This window comes from Nerophis lumbriciformis, linkage group LG19 (assembly GCF_033978685.3).
Source record: "Nerophis lumbriciformis linkage group LG19, RoL_Nlum_v2.1, whole genome shotgun sequence".
Lineage (NCBI taxonomy): Eukaryota > Metazoa > Chordata > Actinopteri > Syngnathiformes > Syngnathidae > Nerophis > Nerophis lumbriciformis.
Genome location: NC_084566.2, coordinates 44,990,081 through 45,014,212, shown reverse-complemented (window position 1 = coordinate 45,014,212; position 24,132 = coordinate 44,990,081). Strand labels below are relative to the sequence as shown.

Here is a 24,132-nt window from a genome sequence, read left to right as displayed (position 1 = left end):
TGTCTTGTCATTCTGACGAGCGCGACCAGTCTGTGAACAATTGAAACGTCCTGTGTGCTTTTTCTTCCTGTATAACAGGTTAGTTTTGGTGAATCAACTCACTGAATAATATCCATGTGATCTTTATAAGTTTAAGTACACATTCTGATGGTGGAGCCTAACTCTAAAGTGTTTGTGAGTTGTAGTTTGTATTTGTGAATGAATCCAGTGCACAGCTGCAGTAATCAATACAAAAAGGCGACGTGAGTGCGCAATGTTTATATAGGAACTTCTGATCCTAATTCAGACTCCCAAATTAGAGCTCCCGTTTTCTTATTGATTTTATAATGTATATTTGTATAATGTGTGTGTTCTGAAATAGTGACAGAGAATAGAACAAGGATGGACAATTCAACCCTTAACTCAACTAATGAGTAGATGAGTGTTATGTGTGTGTATATGTGTAATTAAATGAACACTGAAATTCAAGTATTTATTTTATTTATTTATTTATATATATATATATATATATATATATATATATATATATATAGCTAGAATTCACTGAAAGTCAAGTATTTCTTATACATATATATCTTAACCACGCCCCCGACCACGCCCCCGCCCCACCCCCACCTCCCGAAATCGGAGGTCTGAAGGTTGGCAAGTATGCCTATATTGAGTAAAACATGCTTGAAACTAGAATATCAAGTGTTGTGTCATCAACACTCACAAGTATAAAACTACTTTTTTAAAGTCATCATTTCTTATTTCAAGCATGAAACAAAAAAAAAATCACGACTTTGACACAATTGTGTCTCATAATTAAAACAGATGACAGCCAAATGGACTTAGCTGTTTTATTTTCAATGAAACAATAGAAAAGAGGTACTCATATAGTAGTACAGTTGGCACAGTACAGTAAACTGACAGTTAATATTTAAACATTTAACATGTGACATTTCTAACTATTTTGAACAGAAATAGTTCATGCACATTCAGATAAAGTTTCTCAAAATTACAATAAAAACATTTTTTGGCCGGGGCCGGGCTGTATATACAGTATGTACACTAATTGACTGAAAGAGCACGCACTTGGCGCGATGATGTCATGTTGTCGATGGAAAAATGCATTTTTAGACAATATGATTGCCTGAGCGGCTAGGAGACCCCGAGAGTAACAAGCGCTTGCCTTGTTGCCTTTCCATTAAGAACAATAAATTAGTTTTTAGTATAAGTTTGCTGGTTTCAAGAAATGTAAATAACATTATGTCAAGATAATGGCACTAGAATTTACTTCATTTAACAATATTTTTCAACATATTGAGCAAAAAGGTCTCTTTTTTTTTTCTACCAAGAAAAGTGCACTTGTTATTAGTGAGAATATACTTATTTGAAGCTATTTTTGGTTCATTGAGGTTAGCTAATTTGACTTGTTTTGGAAAGTCTTGACAAGTCAAGTTTTCTTGTTCTATTGGCAGATAATTTTGCTTAGTTCAAATAAAATACCCCTCATTTTTGTATTTGTTGTTGTTGTTTTTGAACACTGACTTTTTGCAGTGCAGTGCATGTTTGTGGCAAAAATACAATGGTTACTTACGGGATCTGTCTGATATTCTCTATTGTAGAGGTCGTGACAGTTGTTGAAAATGTACTCGTAGGTGGAATTGAGACAGGCTTTGACGCAGTCCTTCACAACCTGGCTCGCCCTCGGGGGACTTTGCAGTTCCTGGACCTATAGACAAAACACGGGAGCTTTTAAGGGAATATGACAACATCAGCAGCTGGAAGAGAACAACTCCATCAGTCTATGTGGAAATATGTGCCGTCATTATCTCCTCTTTGCATGTGTCTTTATTTGCTCTTTTTCTAGTCGCAGCTCAGCCATGAGCAATCTGCAAGGCAAACCACCTTTTAGAACACACAGCTTGCTTCTCTGGCTAATAGTTTCCATTTGGATAGGCTAATTCATTCCCAGCAAGGCCCTCAGGCTTCTTTACAGAAAGTGCTGGAAAAGTGCAAACATTGTCTTCCTGAAGTATCAGTCCTAAAACACCAAATAAAGCCAATGAAATGTAACAAAACATTTGTCTTAAGTCATACCTTCATCCTGAAGAATGTGATGCTCGTCAGCAGGTCCACAGTAGACTTGAGGTCTTGGAGTCTTTCTGGACTGCTGGCGGGGAAATTATTCTGCAAGTGCAGTACATTCACAAACACAAAAGCATAAACATATTTTCCTTGACTGTCAGTGTATCAAGATGAAGAAGCGAGAGAACAATGAAGCAGACAGAATTCAATACCCGGTACATGGAGAGGTCAATCCTCAGGGAGTTGTGCAGCTGATCCAGCAACTTGACAAACCTCTCCTTCTAAAACAAAAAGAGAAGAAAGCCAGCAGATCAACTTGACGAAGCACTCTGAGGTGGAGCTCAGCTGAGGGAAAGTGTGCAGAAGTAGGCGGGCCCATCTCTGTGACAACAGAATATAGCTTCTGACACGACTCACGCCAAAGTTTGAAGCAGCAAATCTGTCGGAGGCAGAGACATTATTGGATGCCTGGGTGGTGTGAGCGTAGTAGGCGTTGATGTTGGCCAGCAAGGTGCTCATCACAGCGGGCACACCAGGACACATGTACTTGGATGACAGGCAGGCGAAGTGGCTGTCATGGTGAAGAAGATGGCGGAGCGTCACATGTTACACTTGACAGTGATGAAGCGCACTTACGTCATGGCCTGGTAGATGGACTCCACTCCATAACGCATGGCGAACTCATCCACAATCTCCTGAGCCGTCTCCTCAAAGTACACCTTCCAGGCATCGTCTCCTTTGGCGTCAGGGATCTTCACCACACCACCATTCTGCTCTTCAGTGGTGTATTGGAAGAGATGCTGAACAGGGGGAGTATAAAACTAGCATGTCACTGCTGTCAAACATACCTTATCAACACGGCAGCTGCTCTTAATAATGTATTCAGTTCTTGTAAAAAGACATTTCCTACCAGTCATTTACAAATAAAACATTATCCAAGAGCAAAGTGAGTGAAGGAAAATGTCCATCAAAAAAAACTTTGGAATTTGAGTTGGTGTAAAAAGAATTGCACAGAACCTTTGATGCTGAAAATGGGAATTTCTCAGAATTTAAAGGAGCGGCCGAAGAGTATAGATCTCTGGATTACACGACTCAGGCTATTCAGGGGCCAAGTTCAGTTGAAAACAAGACTAGATGTTCATGTTGATTAGTGAAGTGAATTATATTTATATAGCGCTTTTTCTCAAGTGACTCAAAGCGCTTTACATTGTGAAAGCCAATATCTAAGTTACATTTTAAAGCAGTGTGGGTGGCACTGGGAGCAGGTGGCTAAAGTGTCTTGCCCAAGGACACAACCGCAGTGACTAGGATGGCGGAAGCAGGGATTCGAACCTGCAACCCTCAAGTTGCTGACACGGCCACTCTACCAACCGAGCTATACCGCCCCAATAATATAGAGGAACTTGGACTACTGGAAACACATTGGCAGATGTTCATGAGGAACTTGGACTACTGGAAACACATTGGCAGATGTTCATGAGGGACTTGGACTACTGGAAACACATTGGCAGATGTTCATTAGGAACTTGGACTACTGGAAACACATTGGCAGATGTTCATGAGGAACTTGGACTACTGGAAACACATTGGCAGATGTTCATGAGGGACTTGGACTACTGGAAACACATTGGCAGATGTTCATGAGGGACTTGGACTACTGGAAACACATTGGCAGATGTTCATGAGGAACTTGGACTACTGGAAACACATTGGCAGATGTTCATGAGGAACTTGGACTACTGGAAACACATTGGCAGATGTTCATGAGGAACTTGGACTACTGGAAACACATTGGCAGATGTTCATGAGGAACTTGGACTACTGGAAACAAATTGGCAGATGTTCATGAGGAACTTGGACTACTGGAAACACATTGGCAGATGTTCATGAGGAACTTGGACTACTGGAAACACATTGGCAGATGTTCATGAGGAACTTGGACTACTGAAAACACATTGTCAGATGTTCATGAGGAACTTGGACTACTGGAAACACATTGGCAGATGTTCATTAGGAACTTGGACTACTGGAAACACATTGGCAGATGTTCACGTGGGGACTTGGACTACTGGAAACACATTGGCAGATGTTCATGAGGAACTTGGACTACTGGAAACACATTGGCAGATGTTCACGTGGGGACTTGGACTACTGGAAACACATTGGCAGATGTTCACGAGGGACTTGGACTACTGGTAACACATTGCATTCATATGTTCACCTTGCTCGTAAACATAGAAATCTGAGGTCCAAACTATAACTAAGACCTTTTTTAAGAAACTCTCCTTTCCCTTTTGGCAGTTAGTTTCTTTTCTGGTCATGTGATTTATGTAACTAAGGTGTCCAGTCATTTGTTGAACTATTTACTTATTCTAGTGGGGTTCCTAAAGTTTACATTTGAGGTCATTTCTTAACCATATCAAAGATTATTTATATAGCCTTTAATCACAAATGTCTCAAAGGGCCGCCAACAAACATCTGTCTCTGAGCTGCGGTCTGTATGCGATATCCAGTTGTAATACACTCGTCCCACCACTTGAGGCAGCATCAACAATATCAAACAACAGAAGAAGTCTCGAGCTAAACTCAAAGACAAGTTTCTGAAGCGCAAAAATGACTAAAGTGGTGATGCTGTATTTCCATTTACACTTTAATTTTATTGACAGTTTAAGAAACATATTATTGTTTACTACTAATTTAGTTAGAATCCATTTAGTTTAGCACTGTGTTTGGATGTAAATGTATTTTTAATCAGTATTTATGAGTGGCTTCTTTGGCAGTATATCTGATTAGTATTTATTTTTGTAATCAGCCTGACCTAAGCCTTATTAATAATCTTTGTTTCAGGTTTGTCCTGTTAAAATGTAAGTACATTACCGTATTTTTCGGACTATAAGTGGCAGTTTTTTCCATAGTTTGGCCGGGGGTGCGACTTATACTCAGGAGCGACTTATGTGTGAAATGATGAACACATTAGCGTAAAATATCAAATAATATTATTGATGTCATTCACGTAAGAGACTAGACGTATAAGATTTCATGGGATTTAGCCATTAGGAGTGACAGATTGTATAGCATGTTCTATATGTTATAGTTATTTGAATGACTCTTACCATAATATGTTACGTTAACATACCAGTTGGTTATTTATGCCTCATATAACGTACACTTATTCAGCCTGTTGTTCACTATTCTTTATTTATTTTAAATTGCCTTTCAAATGTCTATTCTTGGTGTTGGCTTTTATCAAATACATTTCCCCAAAAAATGCGACTTATACTCCAGTGCGACTTATATATGTTTTTTTTCCTTCTTTATTATGCATTTTCGGCCGGTGCGACTTATACTCCAAAAAAATACGGTAGATATAATTATTGATTATGAAAGGGACAAGCGGTAGAAAATGGATGGATGGATTAAAATAAAGAGTCAGATAAAAAAAAAGTTAAAGTTAAAGTAGCAATGATAGTCACACACACACTAGGTGTGGTGAAATTTGTCCTCTGCATTTGACCCATCCCCTTGTTCACTCCCTGGGAGGTGAGGGGAGCAGTGGGCAGCAGCGGTGGCCACGCCCGGGAATCATTTTTGGTGATTTAACCCCCAATTCCAACCCTTGATGCTGAGTGCCAAGCAGGGAGGTAATGGCTCCCATTTTTATAGTCTTTGGTATGACTCGACCGGGGTTTGAACTCACAACATACCCGTCTCAGGGCGGACACTCTAACCCAGGGGTCGGCAACCCGCGGCTCCGGAGCCGCATGCGGCTCTTTGATCACTCTGATGCGGCTCAGCTGCATACTTGCCGACCCCACCGATTTTCCCGGGATTGATATTCTCCGATTTTCACCCTAACAATAATAATAAGGGCGTGCCATGATGGTACAGCATTTACCACCCTCTACAATCTGTACTAACAGCGTGCCAGCCCAGCCTCTTGTTATATGCATCTTCTGCTTGCACACGTAAGTGACAGCAAGGCATACTTGGTCAACAGCCACACAGGTTACACTGACAATGGCCATATAAAACAACTTTAACACTCTTACTAATAATGCGCCACACTTTGAACCAAAACCAAACAAGAATGACAAACACATTTCGGGAGAACATCTGCACCTTAACACAACATAAACACAACAGAACAAATACCCAGAATCCCATGCAGCCCTGACTCTTCCGGGCTACATTATACACCCCTGCTACCACCAAACCCCGCCCCCACCCCAACTCTGTGCGTCGGTTGAGGTGGGCAGGGTTTGGTGGTAGCAGGGGTGTATAATGTAGCCCGGAAGAGTTAGGGCTGCATGGGATTCTGGGTATTTGTTCTGTTGTGTTTATGTTGTGTTACGGTGCAGATGTTCTCCCGAAATGTGTTTGTCATTCTTGTTTGGTGTGGGTTCACAGTGTGGCGCATTATTAGTAAGAGTGTTAAAGTTTTTTATACCGCCACCGTCAGTGTTACCTGTGAGGTTGTTGACCAAGTATGCCTTGCTGTCACTTACGTGAGCAAGCAGAAGTCCCATACAACGTGTGGCTGGGCCGGCACGCTGGTTGTAGTGGGCGCTAAATGCTTAACCATCACGGCATGTTCGAGAGAACAGATGCCCTGAAATTCGTAGTTTGCCGGAAAAATCGGGAGGACGGACAAGTATGACGCTGTCAAGCGCCATTCATATAAAACTCGCGGGCCGCACTAACATTCAATTTTCATATTAAGGTGTGGGCTGCGTGACTGAGACCCTTGGTTTATACATAGCACAAAGCAAGTATGCAGTGTTATTTCATTTTAAATTTCAAAAGATTTTTGAGGCTTCCATTGTTTTCTTTAACTTGTGAAACTGGTCAAAATGGTTCTTTGACTGGTAAAGGTTGCCGACCCCTGCTCTAACCACTAAGCCACTGAGTAGGTAGATGACTAATTCAGTGGTAATATTTGAGTGGGTCCCGGACCCTTCTGTAGTGGAAAAGTCGGGCCACAAGGTCAAAAAGGTTAAGAACTCCTGATTTAGGTTATTGAACTGCTAATCCGCGAGTTCACTTCCAACAACTTGCAAGAGACTAAAACACTCGAGTGCTGATTTTTGACTTGCTTTTTTGCAGACGGTCCTTAAAAACACAAAATACATGTCTACTGTAGAGGACGCTGGTTATACACTAAATACAAGTCAACTTAGTAGAATATGTTCCCAAATGTAAGGCTGACCTCATGAAGACAAGTGTACTGGACATGATCATGTAAGGCTGACCTCATGAAGACAAGTGTACTGGACATGATCATGTAAGGCTGACCTCATGAAGACAAGTGTACTGGACATGATCATGTAAGGCTGACCTCATGAAGACAAGTGTACTGGACATGATAATGTAAGGCTGACCTCATGAAGACAAGTGTACTGGACATGATCATGTAAGGCTGACCTCATGAAGACAAGTGTACTGGACATGATCATGTAAGGCTGACCTCATGAAGACAAGTGTACTGGACATGATCATGTAAGACTGACCTCATGAAGACAAGTGTACTGGACATGATAATGTAAGACTGACCTCATGAAGACAAGTGTACTGGACATGATCATGTAAGACTGACCTCATGAAGACAAGTGTACTGGACATGATCATGTAAGGCTGACCTCATGAAGACAAGTGTACTGGACATGATCATGTAAGGCTGACCTCATGAAGACAAGTGTACTGGACATGATCATGTAAGACTGACCTCATGAAGACAAGTGTACTGGACATGATAATGTAAGACTGACCTCATGAAGACAAGTGTACTGGACATGATCATGTAAGACTGACCTCATGAAGACAAGTGTACTGGACATGATCATGTAAGGCTGACCTCATGAAGACAAGTGTACTGGACATGATAATGTAAGACAGACCTCATGAAGACAAGTGTACTGGACATGATCATGTAAGGCTGACCTCATGAAGACAAGTGTACTGGACATGATCATGTAAGGCTGACCTCATGAAGACAAGTGTACTGGACATGATCATGTAAGACTGACCTCATGAAGACAAGTGTACTGGACATGATAATGTAAGACTGACCTCATGAAGACAAGTGTACTGGACATGATCATGTAAGACTGACCTCATGAAGACAAGTGTACTGGACATGATAATGTAAGGCTGACCTCATGAAGACAAGTGTACTGGACATGATAAGGAGCCACGGTCTCCTCTCCTTTAATCTCCACGCTGATGTGCATGCGAATGGCTCCAGACACAGCAGACTTATCTGTCCTCTTGTCTGTCGGATGCAAGGAAGTTAATCAAGTATTTCTGATCTGATAGATGCTTTGTTACTTTGCAAGGTGCTCCTCCTCTCACCGCCATTGAAACTCACCCAGGTTGTACCAAACATCCATCTCCCCACTCAGCGTACGCACTTCAATGATGGTCTGGCCAAGGAAGTCGTCACTCTCACGTTTGAACCTCTGCTTCACGCGAGACTTGATGTCGTCGTCCTCATCCCACACTCGCACCTTGATGCGGTCAGATGAGTTGTGGCATTCGCTAATGACACAACATGCATGTCAAGTAGAGTGCTGCAGGTGTTCAGCTGACACATCAAGCACAAACTGACCCAACAACCTTGGAGCTAGAAGAAAAACTTCAAACCCTCATCATGAAGATTTTGTGAGCAATGTTGCCTCTAATTTGACATGTGTGAGCAAACTCCTTGAGCATTGAGTGGAGCACATGTGACAACATCAGACGTGCACACCTGCAGCACACCTGACTAAATAACAAGTTACATCTTCTTATTGTTACAGCAGTCATTTCCATGAGATTATTTTCTAATATTGGCCCACTTCCAATGACAATAACAACCAATGAGCTGTGAACTAGTATTGTATGTCTGGGTGGGGTCCTGCTTTGGAAATAATGTGTACCCTTTCAGACATCACATTTAGTTCCCATTCAAACATTCTCATGTTGCACAATGAGGTGTAAGCATTGGATAACGTGTACATTCCTGTAACTTTCTGTCTGTAAAATATATCTTTTTACTGGCATTTCTTTCATATAATAAGATCATTTCACGAGTACCGTATTTTCCGCACTATAAGGCGCACCTAAAAACCACAAATTTTCTCAAAAGCTGACAGTGCGCCTTATAACCCGGTGCGCTTTATATATGGATAAATATTAAGATTCATTTTCATAAAGTTTCGGTCTCGCAACTTCGGTAAACAGCCGCCATCTTTTTTCCCGGTAGAACAGGAAGCGCTTCTTCTTCTACGCAAGCAACCGCCAAGGTAAGCACCCGCCCCCATAGAACAGGAAGCGCTTCTTCTTCTACTGTAAGCAACCACCCGCCCGCGTAGAAGAAGAAAAAGTGCGCGGATATCACCGTACGTTTCATTTCCTTTGTGTGTTTACATCTGTAAAGACCACAAAATGGCTCCTACTAAGCGACCGGGATCCGGTTCATGAAAAGACGCAATCTCTCCATCCGCACATGGATTACTATTTCACAGCAACTGATATTCCTGTGAACCGCACTGTGGATACAACGGGAGCACGTACGGTGAATATTCGCACCACAGGGAATGAGAAGTCATCCTTCACTGTGGTTCTAGCTTGCCATGCTAATGGCCAGAAACTTCCACCCATGGTGATATTCAAAAGGAAGACCTTGCCAAAAGATACCTTTCCAGCCGGCGTCATCATAAAAGCTAACTCGAAGGGATGGATGAAGAAAAGATGAGCGAGTGGTTAAGGTAAGTTTAAGTTTACGCCAAGAGGCCGGGTGGGTTTTTTCACGCAGCTCTGTCCATGTTGATATACGTATGTTTGTGATTGCACATTTGCGTACATTTTGGGAGTGAACAGAGTTGTTAGAACGCTGGTTTTTAATATATTATTAAAGTTTGACTGACCTATCTGACTGTTTTTTTGACATTCCTTTAGCGCAGTTAGATGCGGCTTACAACACGGGGCGGCTTATTGGTGGACAAAGTTTTGAAATATGCCGTTCATTGAAGGCGCAGCTTATAACCCAGGGCGCCTTATGGTGCGGAAAATACGGTATTATTTATAAATGGAGATTCTTAATAGTAGATTTAGCACACATTTGATTGGTAAATCACAGTGTAACTACCTGGAATGACACGCATGTGTTGGCGCAGGTGAGAAAGAGTGAGCGGGTGTTGTTGACAAAGTGGGGTTTGGTCTGGTTTGTATGGCAGAGAATGACCATTTTTGCTAGATATCAACTTTTTTAACCAATGTTTTTGGTCATGTGTTGATGGCCGACAATAAAGAAGTGATGGATGGAATTCATGTCCTCCTTAAAGCGTCTCGACAGACGTTACAATATCTGAACAGTGATGAGGAAAACTCTTTTGTCTGTTGTGGTTGTCAAGTTACATTGAATAATGTTATGTGCTGATTTTTTTATTTGATTTTGTGCCTGGCGTAGATTTGCTGTGCACACCTTAGAGGGAACGTTGCTTGAGGAAGTAGATGAAGTGTTGCCTTTGTACTACGGTATAGTAACACCAACATTTGGTGCTGACTGTAAATAAATATGAGGATCATCATTTGACTCACAAGTGAAAGTTCTCTTCCCAGACTGGGTTGAGGTTGCCATATATGGTTTTGGTTCTTTTCTTAGTCTTTCCCACTTGGACCGTGACATATGGATCACTGGAACCAGTTTTGTCTTTAGCCTGAAGTCCCTGGGCACACGCCACTGTGGAAAAAAGCGGCACAGAGCCCACATGTTGATGGGCTTGAAAAACAATAGAGGTCAATGATGATCTCACCGGTGATGCTGATCTTTGCAGACCACTTGGAGGTGCCGTCAAGGACGCTCTGCTTGATCTGTTTCATGTGGGTGGCATGTGTGGATTTGTCAAGGGCAAACACTTCCTGGATTTGCTCAAAGATCTCAGGCTTGTTTCTCTCTCGGATCTTCATGCGGTCCTTCAGGACCATGATGATGTTCTGGGTTCGATCTTCCGCTCCGTGCTTGGAACTTTTCTCCGCAGCCCCTTATGAGACCAATGACAATCATTTCAAATACATGAGCAAGGCTTGTTGCCACAAAGTGTGGAACAGTTCCTATGCCAGCGTGTACGCATGGGTCTTACTTTGTAGACAGTCGGCATTTAACAGATCCTGGCACTTATCGTGACACTTGACGCCACACTCTGAGCAGCGCATGCCTTGTCGAGCGATGCCCCACAGCAAGCCTTCACATTCATAGCAGTAGGTGGGTGTGGTGGCCGTCCACACTTCAAAATTGTGCGGAGTAGTGGAGGAGATTGGGTAGATAAGAGCTTGCAGAGTTTTCTTATAAACATGACTCTTCTGCAAAAACACACGGAGAGGAATGGGAAGGAGGCCATGAGCACCAAACAGCAAAATGGGAGGGAAAAAACCCACCAATTCTTCATTCCCAAGAGTGGTTGATGCCATGGCAGAGGTGATGCCAGCCTTCCGAGAGTTTTGTACCAGAGACTGATGAAAAAGAGAGGAGGTGAATTAGAGTGTGCTATTCAAAAGGTATATTTCATAGCTGGGGCACTTACCATTGCCTGATGGAATGAAGCAGTGATGAGATTAAGACAGAAAAAAAAGGATTAATCATTCCTGACACCAAGTTGGCGTGCAAATGCTCACACATGTAAGAACTGTAGAAAAGGCAACATTATAACATACTTGCCAACTTTGAGACCTCCGATTTCGGGAGGTGGGGGGTGGGGGGTGGGGGTGTGGTTAAGATATATATATATATATAAGAAATACTTGACTTTCAGTGAATTCTAGCAATATGTATATTTTATTACATATATATATATATATATATATATATATATAAATAAAATAAATACTTGAATTTCAGTGTTCATTTATTTACACATATACACACACATAACACTCATCTACTCATTGTTGAGTTAAGGGTTGAATTGTCCATCCTTGTTCTATTCTCTGTCACTATTTCAGAACACACACATTATACAAATATACATTATAAAATCAATAAGAAAACGGGAGCTCTAATTTGGGAGTCTGAATTAGGATCAGAAGTTCCTATATAAACATTGCGCACTCACGTCGCCTTTTTGTATTGATTACTGCAGCTGTGCACTGGATTCATTCACAAATACAAACTACAATTCACAAACACTTTAGAGTTAGGCTCCACCATCAGAATGTGTACTTAAACTTATAAAGATCACATGGATATTATTCAGTGAGTTGATTCACCAAAACTAACCTGTTATACAGGAGGAAAAAGCACAAAGGACGTTTCAATTGTTCACAGACTGGTCGCGCTCATCAGGATGACAAGACACTTCCGGTCTGCAGGTGATAGCATTCAATTGGGAAGAAACGCCCTACTGCCCCCTACTGACCAATGTGAATACTGATAAATGTGTAATGACAGCTCCAAAAACGAATTCAAACAACAAAATAAAATAAATAAATCAACACAAAAATGTGACACATTATGGGTGGGTCACATATGCATGTACAGTAGATGGCAGTATTGTCCTGTTTAAAAGTGTCACAACATTGCTGTTTACGGCAGACGAACTGCTTTACGGTAGGTAGACGAAAACTTGACTGCTGTTGTTGTGTGTTGTTACCGCGCTTGGAGGACGTTAATGAAACTGCCTAACAATAAACCCACATAAGAAACCAAGACTCGCCCTCGATCATTAGCTGTTTATATTAAGGGAAAGCGGACGTGTGAACAGGCTGTCAACACGTCACTCAGGTCCGCATGGAGCTGGAGGGGGCGTGGCCTCCAGCTCCGCCTGAATTTCGGGAGATTTTCGGGACAAAATTTGTCCCGGGGGGTTTTCGGGAGAGGCGCTGAATTTCGGGAGTCTCCCGGAAAATCCGGGAGGGTTGGCAAGTATGCATTATAATGTCATTTTCCATTTCTATGATTGTATAGTTGGTTACCACACATAAACACAACAAATAAATAAAGCCACATTTCAAAGGTCGTTTCTAATAAGCAGATTTACTATCTTTTATAGAAAAGTAAATGATAAATGTTAGATTTCCTCCAGAGGGACCTAAAGACGCGTGTGTGTGTGTGTGTGTGTGTGTGTGTGTGTGTGTGTGTGTGTGTGTGTGTGTGTGTGTGTGTGTGTGTGTGTGTGTGTGTGTGTGTGTGTGTGTGTGTGTGTGCGTGTGTGTGTGAATATCTCACCAGATCCCTGACAAGAGGAATGGCTTTTCTCTTGCGCAGGTCTGGCATGCTGTCAATACTGTAGAGTGCACCTCCCATGCTGAATACAAACGGGGAAAGCCATCATCATATTTTCACAAGTGCAATCAGAAAGTAGAGACATTGTAAAAATAAACCTATGAATAAATAAAACCAAAGCCAAATTCTAATGATTCATGCAGGCAGGCTGAAGAAGATCAGGCCTGTCTCATCTGCTAATGACTCGTCAGCTCTTATTTGTTTGACTTTTAAATGCCATAAACTCAGTACAAGAACTCCTGAGGTTCCATGTATACTTCAAGCACATTTGACAATCACAACATTTCAATCACATTGATGCTTTTCTCCTTCAAGCTCTTTGCCATCAGACACTCACCCTCCTTTACCGAACCACAGCGAGCTGGAGGTTTCTCCTCGCGCCTGACAAGAGAGATTCCTTTTAGAACAAACTTTGACCATCCAATTTGCATTCACATCAGGCTAAAAAAACGATACTCTTTTTCTGTTATTTTGTCTAATTATGAATGCTTACCCTAGCAAAACATTTGGCCGTAGGTACAAAACAATGAGTCATAATAACAATGTGAAAGTTAGTAATGGACTTAAGTAGCTAAAGCCACCATCAGCTTGCACTTACCCGGCAGCACGCTCCAATGACGGGCGACAAAAGTGCATGCGAGCGCCACTATGGTAATGACATGAAACTGCAACGAAAACAAAGTGGGCAGGCACCAAAAAAAAGCAAAGGCAAAGAAAGTGTAGAAAAGAAATGTGTTACAGACAACAACATATTCTCAGTGCAACTGAATGAAAGAACAGCAACCAAATATGTAAATAATGCAAGCACAAAGCAAACTTAATGTGTCCAGTTCAATAAAGCAGTGTTGCATCATCAATTCTAAGTGGACTGTCTGTCAAGTCACTGATTGTCATCAAATAGTGAAAGGCTGAGCATAAATAAGTCATAGACTTCACTTACATATTTCAAAGACTTGGTAGACAGCTTTACAGGACATATTTTGAAGATGGGGATAAACGGGAGCTTACCTCTCGAAGCTGATCTAAGACTTTGTTGTAGAGTCTTAGCCAGTTCTCTTTGGCACGAACTGCGGGATCCACCGGTTCTTTAGGCTCCTCCACAAGTGGAGGACTAAAACAGAGCACATTTTTGGATTTGAACTTGTATGTACTGGTGATGAATTATCAATTACCTCTCAGGTGGAATCTCTTTTTCCTCTGGGGTTGGTGGTCTGCTTGTTTCAACATACTCCTTCTCATCCATGCTTAAATTCTCTTCCGGGGGCACAGGGGACACCAGAGGGTCCTCCTGCATAGTCTCCTCCTCCTCCAACCAAGGCTTTTCTTCCATTTGGAGACCCTGGTCCACAGGTGTGGCTGACTGTGCAGTGGCAGGACCATTAGGAAGAGAAGAAGTGTGCTGGGAAGAAGGAGCCATGGCAGTGGCGGGAGGTTGACTTGTGGCAGGGTGGGAAGGTGGTAGATTGGTGGACTGCTGTTGTTCAACAGCAGCTGAAGTTGGGGGATGAGACTGCTGGGCGGTGGGAACAGAGGACAGGAACGTGGAGGCCAAACCTGTTACTGCAGCTGTTAGAGGTTTGGCCATTGAGAAAAATGAAGTGGCAGATGGCGCTTGCTGCGCTTGTGTTTGGGGCTGTTTAGGTGCTGGAGAACTTGGCTGAGCAGAAGGGGGCTGTGCTGTTGGACCACCACCAACACCACCAGGAGCAGCACTGGGACTTGAAGGCTGCGCTTGGTGTAACGATGGTTGTTTCTCCAGAGGAGGTCTGGAGTTTGGTACTTCAAGAGTTGCTGGGGCAGTAGATGTTGGAGTGGGGGTGAATGGAGGCTCTATATCCTCACTGAGGTTTCCATCCAAATTGTACAAATCTTCATCCTCATATATCAAGTCTTCATCCTCATAAAGGCCCTCCTCTTCTACCTCGTACAGTCCTCCGTCTTCTTCTTCATACAGAGCGGCCTCCTCCCCGCCATCTTTGCTGTAGCCACCTTCATCACTGTACGCCGCCTGGGTCTCATCAAGGTCCCAGTCTGGGGATTCTTTGCTGTAGCAGACCGAAGAGTGGCAGGAGTGGTACGAGTCATTCTCGTCATAAGGGTCCCTCTCTGCATACTCTCCGTTGTAGTCTTCCTCACTCAGCTGACTGCTGCATCGACTCAACTCTGCAGATGATGCATAGCTTCCTGTGGGGCTGCCAGACAGGAATGGAGAGAAAATAATTGCACGAGGCAGGAAATAGATCGAAACAGAAACTTCAAATCCTGAAGAAAGTTGGCAGAAGAAAAAGAAGATGTGTCAGGAAACACAACAAAGAATGCTGAAAGGTGAAAGGAGGAGTAGTAATAAAGAAGAATGTTGTCCAACACAAGCAGCTCGTCTTTTGTGCAGTATTGACCGCTGGATTGCATTTGGAATTATTCATAAAGACCGAGGTGGAAGTTTCACTCCCAGTCTGTGCAAGATATGTCAATAAGTGCTGAGAAATGTAACAACAACAATGAGAGGCAAATCACATTTAGTCTGCCAGGCCCACTGAGGGCTTGCAAAGGCAGAAATTCATTGACTATTTTCAGTAGAATACCAACAAGAACTCTGGCTGTTATTTCAAATATGGAATTTGTCTTTTATTAGTTTGTCCATCACTCTTTTTTCTTTTTTTTGCAAATATATTTTATTGAACTTTACAGTTAAAATTACATTTGCCAGTCATACTTTACTCACGCAGACCCTTCATACATGCACTCTCACATGCACACTTGAGGAGAGAGGTGCACTTAGGCTTTAACTACTCAAGGTTTACAGTACACACATTATTAGAAAAAGTACCCAGATATTGTATATAGCCATCCATCCTGTACTGGCTCAGGATCAGCAGATGGATGAATATTCCTGGGCATCAAGGATCCTCAGGAAGTGATCACTAGATCACCTCCCGGTGACCTCTCCACCATTCATACTTTAAAAAAAAAAGAAAGAAAAAAAGATGCAAAGAAATACAAACAAAAAGTCACCAAAAAAAGCAAGTCAACCGTGACAAAACCATATCAAAAGTGACACTCTTTTTTCTGGTGCAGATTTGTTGTAACAATCACAACACTATATAATGATAACGCTATTTAAAGATAATAAATGTCCCTTTTACTAACTTGAACTGAAATTCTTATCCATCTATCTTTCCTATTTTAAATGTGTACTTTTGGGAGAACTCCATCTTCAGGTTAATCTGAATAAATACAATATTTTCTCTGATCATTTCACATCAATACGGACAAAAAGGTACAAAACATGAAGGACAATCAGAGGGCCAGAATGAATTGGAAGTATTGTACATGAATTAGTTCACTTTGGAAAAGAAAAGAAGTGTAATAAATAGAGCAGAAGCCATTGTTCACAAGGTGCAGTGTGCTTCATGACAACAATGATAAAGTACAACACCAGATTTTCTATGAAATGGACTGTTAGCATCTGTGCTAAAGCTAAATGGTTCACTTTTGCAGTGTTGTTGCGGCTGTCAGAATGTAGCAAAGAGATAAAAACATCTACAGCACCACTAAGTTGTAAGGCAGAGTGATTGTCTAAAAAGAAAGGCAAGCCTCAAATAGAATTTGGATGTGAATAATGTGTATACCATTACTAGTATTATTGATACATTTTCACCTGTTTTTGCTGACTTTTTGAAAACATATTTCTACTAAACAAGTTTTTATTTAGCCTGACAAGATGACATTGGCAATTCTTCCCTGCTTTGCTCCAACCTTAAAGTGAGTGTGAACACTAAACAGACAACCTTTATAGCTTTTAATGTCACTTGCTGTGTACACTTGGAGAAAAGATTAGGCATGAAAAGCTGACCTAAAATTATTGGACTAAATATTAGAAGATAATTAATTTTTTACTGCTGAGTACACTACTAGCACAGAGAAATGAGCCTGTGTATGTAATAGTATGATGTCACTAGTAAGCATCTCACACTGGTCTCCTTTGGCGCCACTTAACCCACATAACACTCCTTTAAGTTGACCCTTGTGTACCTACCTTGTATGCCTACCTTCTATGCCTACCTTGTATACCTACCTTGTCTGCCTACCGCCTGAGTGCAGCTGAGATAGGCTCCAGCAACCCCTGCTACCCCGAAAGGGACAAGCGGTAGAAATGGATGGATGGAAGTTGACCCTTGTATAGTGTCTGTGGCGTTTCAGCATCTTTTGACACGGATTTATCCCGGATTGTTGACATTTACATAATCATTCCATTCACTTTCACCGCTGTGTTTACAAATGTTTCCCTTCTCCATGGCTGCACATCCGGGTCCAAAACACTTTACACCTTTCCATCCATTGGAGCCACAAATGGTTGAACTTGCACTAACTCATCTCTCGCATGGAATTCAGCTTTGCTGTGGGCTTATGTTGACTTTTCTCTGCTGTAACAACACACACACACTTGTGGTGCTCCATACATTCTGACCGCTTCTGTTTGGTCCTTACGTCATAGCGTCCTCAAAAATGGAAACATTTAAAGCAGAACTGAGGTTTATGCATGTTTTATATGCATAACCCCAACCCTAACTGTCAGAATAATTGTATCTAAGTTATCACAAAACTTTGTGTTTCAATGAGTTCCCGGCGAGCAGACAAAAGCTGTCTTTGATCTTACCAATCAAAAGGCTTGTAAAACTCCACTGTGTAGGATGGGAAGCGACATGAAGGTGTCGGTTTCTTTGATCTATTGTAATCCACAGGAAGATTTTATCTTGACCTGAGATCTACAAAGTGGAGAGGAAGCAGGACCTAACCCCCCGCCAGGCACCTTTTCTTTGAACTGTTTTGTAACCAAAGACGACGGCTGTTTACGACCCCCCTTCCTTTAGAAACAGCTGTTGCCATGTAATCAGGGAAAGTCCAAATAAAAGAGGAGGCGTGCGACCTTTCGTCAGAGCGTGGTGGGAGACTGTACAAAGAGTATAGCCCAGACGTTTCTCCTCAATGAGCTAAATTGAATTCTGTCTCTGTTTAATTCCTTGCTTCTTGTCTGTTTAATAGATGTCATCAGTGTTTGGACCTGACACTAACTCACTGATAAATACGATTTTGAAAGGTCTTAAAAACTTTTAAGAACTTTTATGAGATTATAGGAGAATGTTAGACATTGTAAGGCCTTTAATTGAAATAGTTGGATTGAAGACTTGTACACCAAGACGAGCACATACCTGACAGTCCGCTGATGGTTGTAGTCAAGGTCATGGCTGTCGGCGGAGCGTGGGTAAGAGACGCTCCTGGAGTTGCGGTGCTGGTGGCTGATGGGATACTGGTGGACGGAGGCATTGGGCTGTGATGTGCTGTAGTATGGAGGAGGGATGCTGTTACTGGTTTCACTGCGATAGTCGCTGTCTCTGTCATCCACAGCACTGTCTGGGTCCTCATCTGCACAATGGGAGGACGTCACTGGAATCAAACTTCAACACACTTTGCACAGTTCAGTCACCTTAGCTGAAAATGAAAACTTTCCATTGAATCTGTTCCTGCCTGCAGTGGAGCATTTCCATTAGACACTCGGGGAAGTGATGAGAAACTTCAATGGTGCGGATTTGGTTGAAAGTGGGACAAGTATCTGTTAATCAGCCCTCATTGTTAATCAAACTGCCAAGATGGCAGCCAATGCAGCTCTTTTCAGGTCCTGTGTTAACACTGTTAGAAGAGGAAGGGCCTGATCTACTAAAGCTTTACGTGTATTAAAACAAAGCTGATCTATGAAGCGTGTGTGCGTCTCTTAAGATGTTCATTGCACCGGTCGCCCAGGGGGGTCCCCATATCTGTGGTCCCCTCCAAGGTTTCTCATTGTCATCCCATTGGGTTGAGTTTTTTCTTGCCCTGATGTGGGATCTGAGCCCAGGATGTCGTTGTGGCTGGTGCAGCCCTTTGAGACACTCCTGATTTAGGGCTATATAAGTCAACTTTGATCATACTTGCCAACCTTGAGACCTCCGATTTTGGGAGGTGGGGGGCGGGGCCGGGGGTGGGGCAAAGGGCGTGGTTGGGGGCGTGGTTAAGAGATATATATATATATATATATATATATATATATATATATAAGAAATACTTGACTTTCAGTGAATTCTAGCTATATATATATATATATATATATATATATATATATATATATATATAAATAAAATAAATACTTGAATTTCAGTGTTCATTTATTTACACATATACACACACATAACACTCATCTACTCATTGTTGAGTTAAGGGTTGAATTGTCCCTCCTTGTTCTATTCTCTGTCACTATTTCAGAACACACACATTATACAAATATACATTATAAAATCAATAAGAAAACGGGAGCTCTAATTTGGGAGTCTGAATTAGGATCAGAAGTTCCTATATAAACATTGCACTCACGTCGCCTTTTTGTATTGATTACTGCAGCTGTGCACTGGATTCATTCACAAATACAAACTACAACTCACAAACACTTTAGAGTTAGGCTCCACCATCAGAATGTGTACTTAAACTTATAAAGATCACATGGATATTATTCAGTGAGTTAAACTAACCTGTTATACAGGAGGAAAAAGCACACAGGACGTTTCAATTGTTCACAGACTGGTCGCGCTCATCAGAATGACAAGACACTTCCGGTCTGCAGGTGATAGCATTCAATTGGGAAGAAACGCCCTCCTGCCCCCTACTGACCAATGTGAATACTGATAAATGTGGAACGACAGCTCCAAAAACGAATTCAAACCACGAAATAAAATAAATAAATCAACACAAAAATGTGACACATTATGGGTGGGTCACATATGCATGTACAGTAGATGGCAGTATTGTCCTGTTTAAAAGTGTCACAACATTGCTGTTTACGGCAGACGAACTGCTTTACGGTAGACGAAAACTTGACTGCTGTTGTTGTGCCTAACAATAAATCCACATAAGAAACCAAGAACTCGCCCTCGATCATTAGCCGTTTATATTGTGGGAAAGCGGACGTGTGAACAGGCTGTCAACACGTCACTCAGGTCCGCATGGAGCTGGAGGGGGCGTGGCCTCCAGCTCCGCCTGAATTTCGGGAGATTTTCGGGAGAAAATTTGTCCCGGGAGGTTTTCGGGAGAGGCGCTGAATTTCGGGAGTCTCCCGGAAAATCCGGGAGGGTTGGCAAGTATGACTTTGATTGACTGATTGATTGATTTCTGCTGGCGACTGAGTATTTCCATTGCACACGAGTGACATAGCAAACCCAAAGATGACCAAAACATCACATTCAGCTCGGGTCGCGTTTAGACTGAAGTCACATTTGAAAAGATCAGATCCCAATCAGATTCAGGACTACCTCCTGATGTGGTCTGAATCTGATGCTAAAAGATCAGATTTGAAGCACTTTGGAGCGTTTGGACTGGCAAAAAAAATCAGATCTGATTTGGTGTGCAGTGTAAACGGGACCAAAGTTATAGTTTGCACACGCTGTTTAGCGACTGGTATTTGGATCTTAGTAGGTCAGGGCCCCTAAAGGTTTTTTTTCCAAGAATGTACACTCATGTTTCTTATCAGATATTCATCCATCCATCAGATGTTCATCCATCACTGCTCCTTCCCATGTTCCCTCCTGAGTGCACACACAGGAAGTGGTGAAGCAGCAGTGCAATGGAAATCTGCTTGCTTCTTTTCTTGCTGATCTGCTCCTTGAAACGAGCGACACGTGCTCTCATGTTGAGACTGTGTGTGTGTGTGTGTGTGTGTGTGTGTGTGTGTGTGTGTGTGTGTGTGTGTGTGTGTGTGTGTGTGTGTGTGTGTGCTCAATATACTGCATTCACACTCACTTTGTTGCTCTCCCCATAAACTCCAATTACCTGCAATGAAGCAGAATTGTGTAAGAATCATCAATGAAGTAGTTTCCTATGAATAGAGAAGCAAGCAAGGTCTTTCCAGCACCCTCAGACAGTTGATCCAGCTATTGATCCGTCCTAGTGTGGTGACTGTTTGCACATGTGTGGTCATGCACTTCAAGCAATCTGTCCAAGGAATGGTCACTTACAGCATTGAGTGGCTGGAAGGCGAAGTGGACGTTCCTGCTCCTCCTGGTAGGAGTACTGGAGACAAAAGACACGTTTATTGTGTTGGCCTGTTCTGAGAAGGCCGACTAAGTAAGAGCTTACATCTTGGTCCCTCATGGCATTAAGTTGCTCCAATTTTTTGGCCCAGTATCTGGCCTCATCCTCTGGGATGTCTGAAAGGCAAAGGCACACATGAAGTTCACCTGTATTCTATATCGCTTTTACAATCAAACTTTTGTTTTAAAGCGGAACCTCCAAAAATCAAAAGTCCACAATTTGAAGTACAGCCAAAATGTCAACTAAATAGGCTCACACTGCACCTATGCTGACTTTCATCTGCACTTCCATAATAGTTTGGTGGAAATGTTGTCTCCACAGTCCCATTTGTAACCCCCTTTTTGTGTCTGCTTCTTGTGTGGTGGCGTTCCCTTATCATACACTGTTTGATACATTTATGGAAGACATTTTCAGAAAGGGTTCAAAATAAATAAACATGAGGTCGACACAGAGCTGCATGGTGTTATTGTGCACATGACAATAACACTTCATGCTACTACCTTATTTTCTACTTCCTCAAACCAAGTTGGTCTGGCTCTTTAGCAGCTAATCCAATGTCAAAGTGGCCCATCTTGACAAAAACAAAAAAGACAGAGTGCCTAAACGTGTATATATTTTGTTAATATTAGCAAACGGTCGTGGTACCTTTTAATTGTTTACTTGTCTTATGGACGTCCTATGTAAACATCAACCTGCTCAAAAACTACAGCTGGAAGTTAGCTATAATCTTGAATATTTTCATGTTTATTAATATGCATTTTCCCTATTTTAAATAAATAAACTTTACACAGTTTTTTGAGGCCTTAAACATGCACAAAAAGTCCCAAATATTGTGCAGTACGGAGAGAAATGTAATATTTTTGGGGTCTCAAAAATTAAATTTCAAAATGGGCTCTCTAGCGCCACCTTTAAAATGAGAGAAAACATTGTCCCCTCCTGTCAGTGACACGAAACTGGCATGAGAAGTCTACCATGACGGCACACACATAAAAGTCTCAAGAACCCATACCTGAAAACGAGCAGGTTTCCGTCGGCCATTTCCCGTTGCAAAAAAAGGGTGGTACTTTAGAGGCCTACTGAAAGCCACTACTAGCGACCACGCAGTCTGATAGTTTATAGATCAATGATGAAATCTTAACATTGCAACACATGCCAATACGGCCGGGTTAGCTTACTAAAGTGCAATTTTAAATTTTGCTCGAAATATCCTGCTGAAAACGTCTCAGTATGATGACGTCAGCGCGTGACGTCACGGATTGTAGAGGACATTTTGGGACAGCATGGTGGCCAGCTATTAAGTCGTCTGTTTTCATCGCAAAATTCCACAGTATTCTGGACATCTGTGTTGGTGAATCTTTTGCAATTTGCTCAATGAACAATGGAGATAACAAAGAAGAAAGCTGTAGGTGGGAAGCGGTGTATTGCGGCAGGTGTTGTGCTGGATAACGCACCCCCGCCGTAGAACGCACCCCCTGACTGGTGTGCCGGATAACACAGCCAGTGTTTCATTGTTTACATTCCCGGAAGAGGACAAGTCAAGCTTTACCATTGGCCTGTGGAGAACTGGGACAACAGAGACTCTTACCAGGAGGACTTTGAGTTGGATACGCAGACACGGTACCGTGAGTACGCTTCCAAACATTTGATCGCTTGCCCGTACGTGCGTGCCGCTATGTGCATGTCACGTACGTAACTTTGGGGACTTTGGGGAAATATATGTGCTGTATGAACTTTGGGGAGGTGAACGGTACTTTGGGCTGTGGGATTGAGTGTGTTGTGCAGGTGTTTGAGTTGTATTGGCGGGTTATATGGACGGGAGGGGGGGAGGTGTTTGTTATGCGGGATTAATTTGTGGCATATTAAATATAAGCCTGGTTGTGTTGTGGCTAATAGAGTATATTGTGTTTATTTACTGTTTTAGTCATTCCCAGCTGAATATCAGGTCTCACAGCATCTTCCCTATCTGAATGGCTCCCACTGTCCTCTAGTCCTTCACTCTCACTTTCCTCATCCACCAATCTTTCATCCTGGCTCAAATTAATGGGGAATCGTCGCTTTCTCGGTCCGAATGGCTCTCGCTGCTGGTGGCCATGATTGTAAACAATGTGCAGATGTGAGGAGCTCCACAACCTGTGACGTCACGCTACTCGTCTGCTACTTCCGCTACAGGCAAGGCTTTTTTATCAGCGACCAAAAGTTGCGAACTTTATCGTCCATGTTCTCTACTAAATCCTTTCAGCAAAAATATGGCAATATCGCGAAATGATCAAGTATGACACATAGAATGGACCTGCTATCCCCGTTTAAATAAGAAAATGGCATTTCAGTAGGCCTTTAACAAACTTCTCATAGGGACTTGGACTAAGTGAGTCTTGGTTAAAATGACAGAGGTAATGATAAATAGGGAACACATTTTGTCTACGCCATAAGATGTGGCACCAAACTTGGCCATTTTACAGCAAACATTAAAAAGTCAGATCTTGATGACGATGATGACACCCTGAAGTGCCTGTTCATACCTAGTTGTAGTGGGCGGAGCCTGGCGGTTAAAACTGCCTCATGCCATCTCCAATCTTATGTCATTTCTGCACTTTCGGTGATCAGAGACAAATACTAAACTGATGGCTGATGATAAATTGCAAACAATGTTTTGCTTATGTGGGCGTGGCATAGCCCCAAACTTTGATCTA

The 24,132-nt window shown here is 42.2% G+C and overlaps 1 protein-coding gene across 1 annotated transcript in view; it reads right to left on the bottom strand.

The window, feature by feature from the left end:
- The window catches only part of LOC133618388 (protein unc-13 homolog A-like), a 70,583-nt gene that overhangs the window by 27,564 nt on the left and 18,887 nt on the right, over positions 1-24,132 (bottom strand). Inside the window, exons 6-25 of the mRNA XM_061978694.2 lie at positions 21,488-21,558; positions 21,367-21,421; positions 21,152-21,181; positions 18,538-18,751; positions 14,500-15,519; positions 14,336-14,438; positions 13,665-13,708; positions 13,271-13,349; positions 11,631-11,636; positions 11,485-11,559; positions 11,190-11,409; positions 10,863-11,090; positions 10,648-10,789; positions 8,435-8,604; positions 8,223-8,338; positions 2,707-2,870; positions 2,488-2,641; positions 2,283-2,351; positions 2,083-2,172; positions 1,580-1,714 (exon numbers count right to left, since the gene is read on the bottom strand). Coding sequence (XP_061834678.1) covers positions 1,580-1,714; positions 2,083-2,172; positions 2,283-2,351; positions 2,488-2,641; positions 2,707-2,870; positions 8,223-8,338; positions 8,435-8,604; positions 10,648-10,789; positions 10,863-11,090; positions 11,190-11,409; positions 11,485-11,559; positions 11,631-11,636; positions 13,271-13,349; positions 13,665-13,708; positions 14,336-14,438; positions 14,500-15,519; positions 18,538-18,751; positions 21,152-21,181; positions 21,367-21,421; positions 21,488-21,558 — 3,185 coding nt within the window. The remainder of the gene's footprint in view (positions 1-1,579; positions 1,715-2,082; positions 2,173-2,282; positions 2,352-2,487; positions 2,642-2,706; positions 2,871-8,222; positions 8,339-8,434; positions 8,605-10,647; positions 10,790-10,862; positions 11,091-11,189; positions 11,410-11,484; positions 11,560-11,630; positions 11,637-13,270; positions 13,350-13,664; positions 13,709-14,335; positions 14,439-14,499; positions 15,520-18,537; positions 18,752-21,151; positions 21,182-21,366; positions 21,422-21,487; positions 21,559-24,132) is intronic.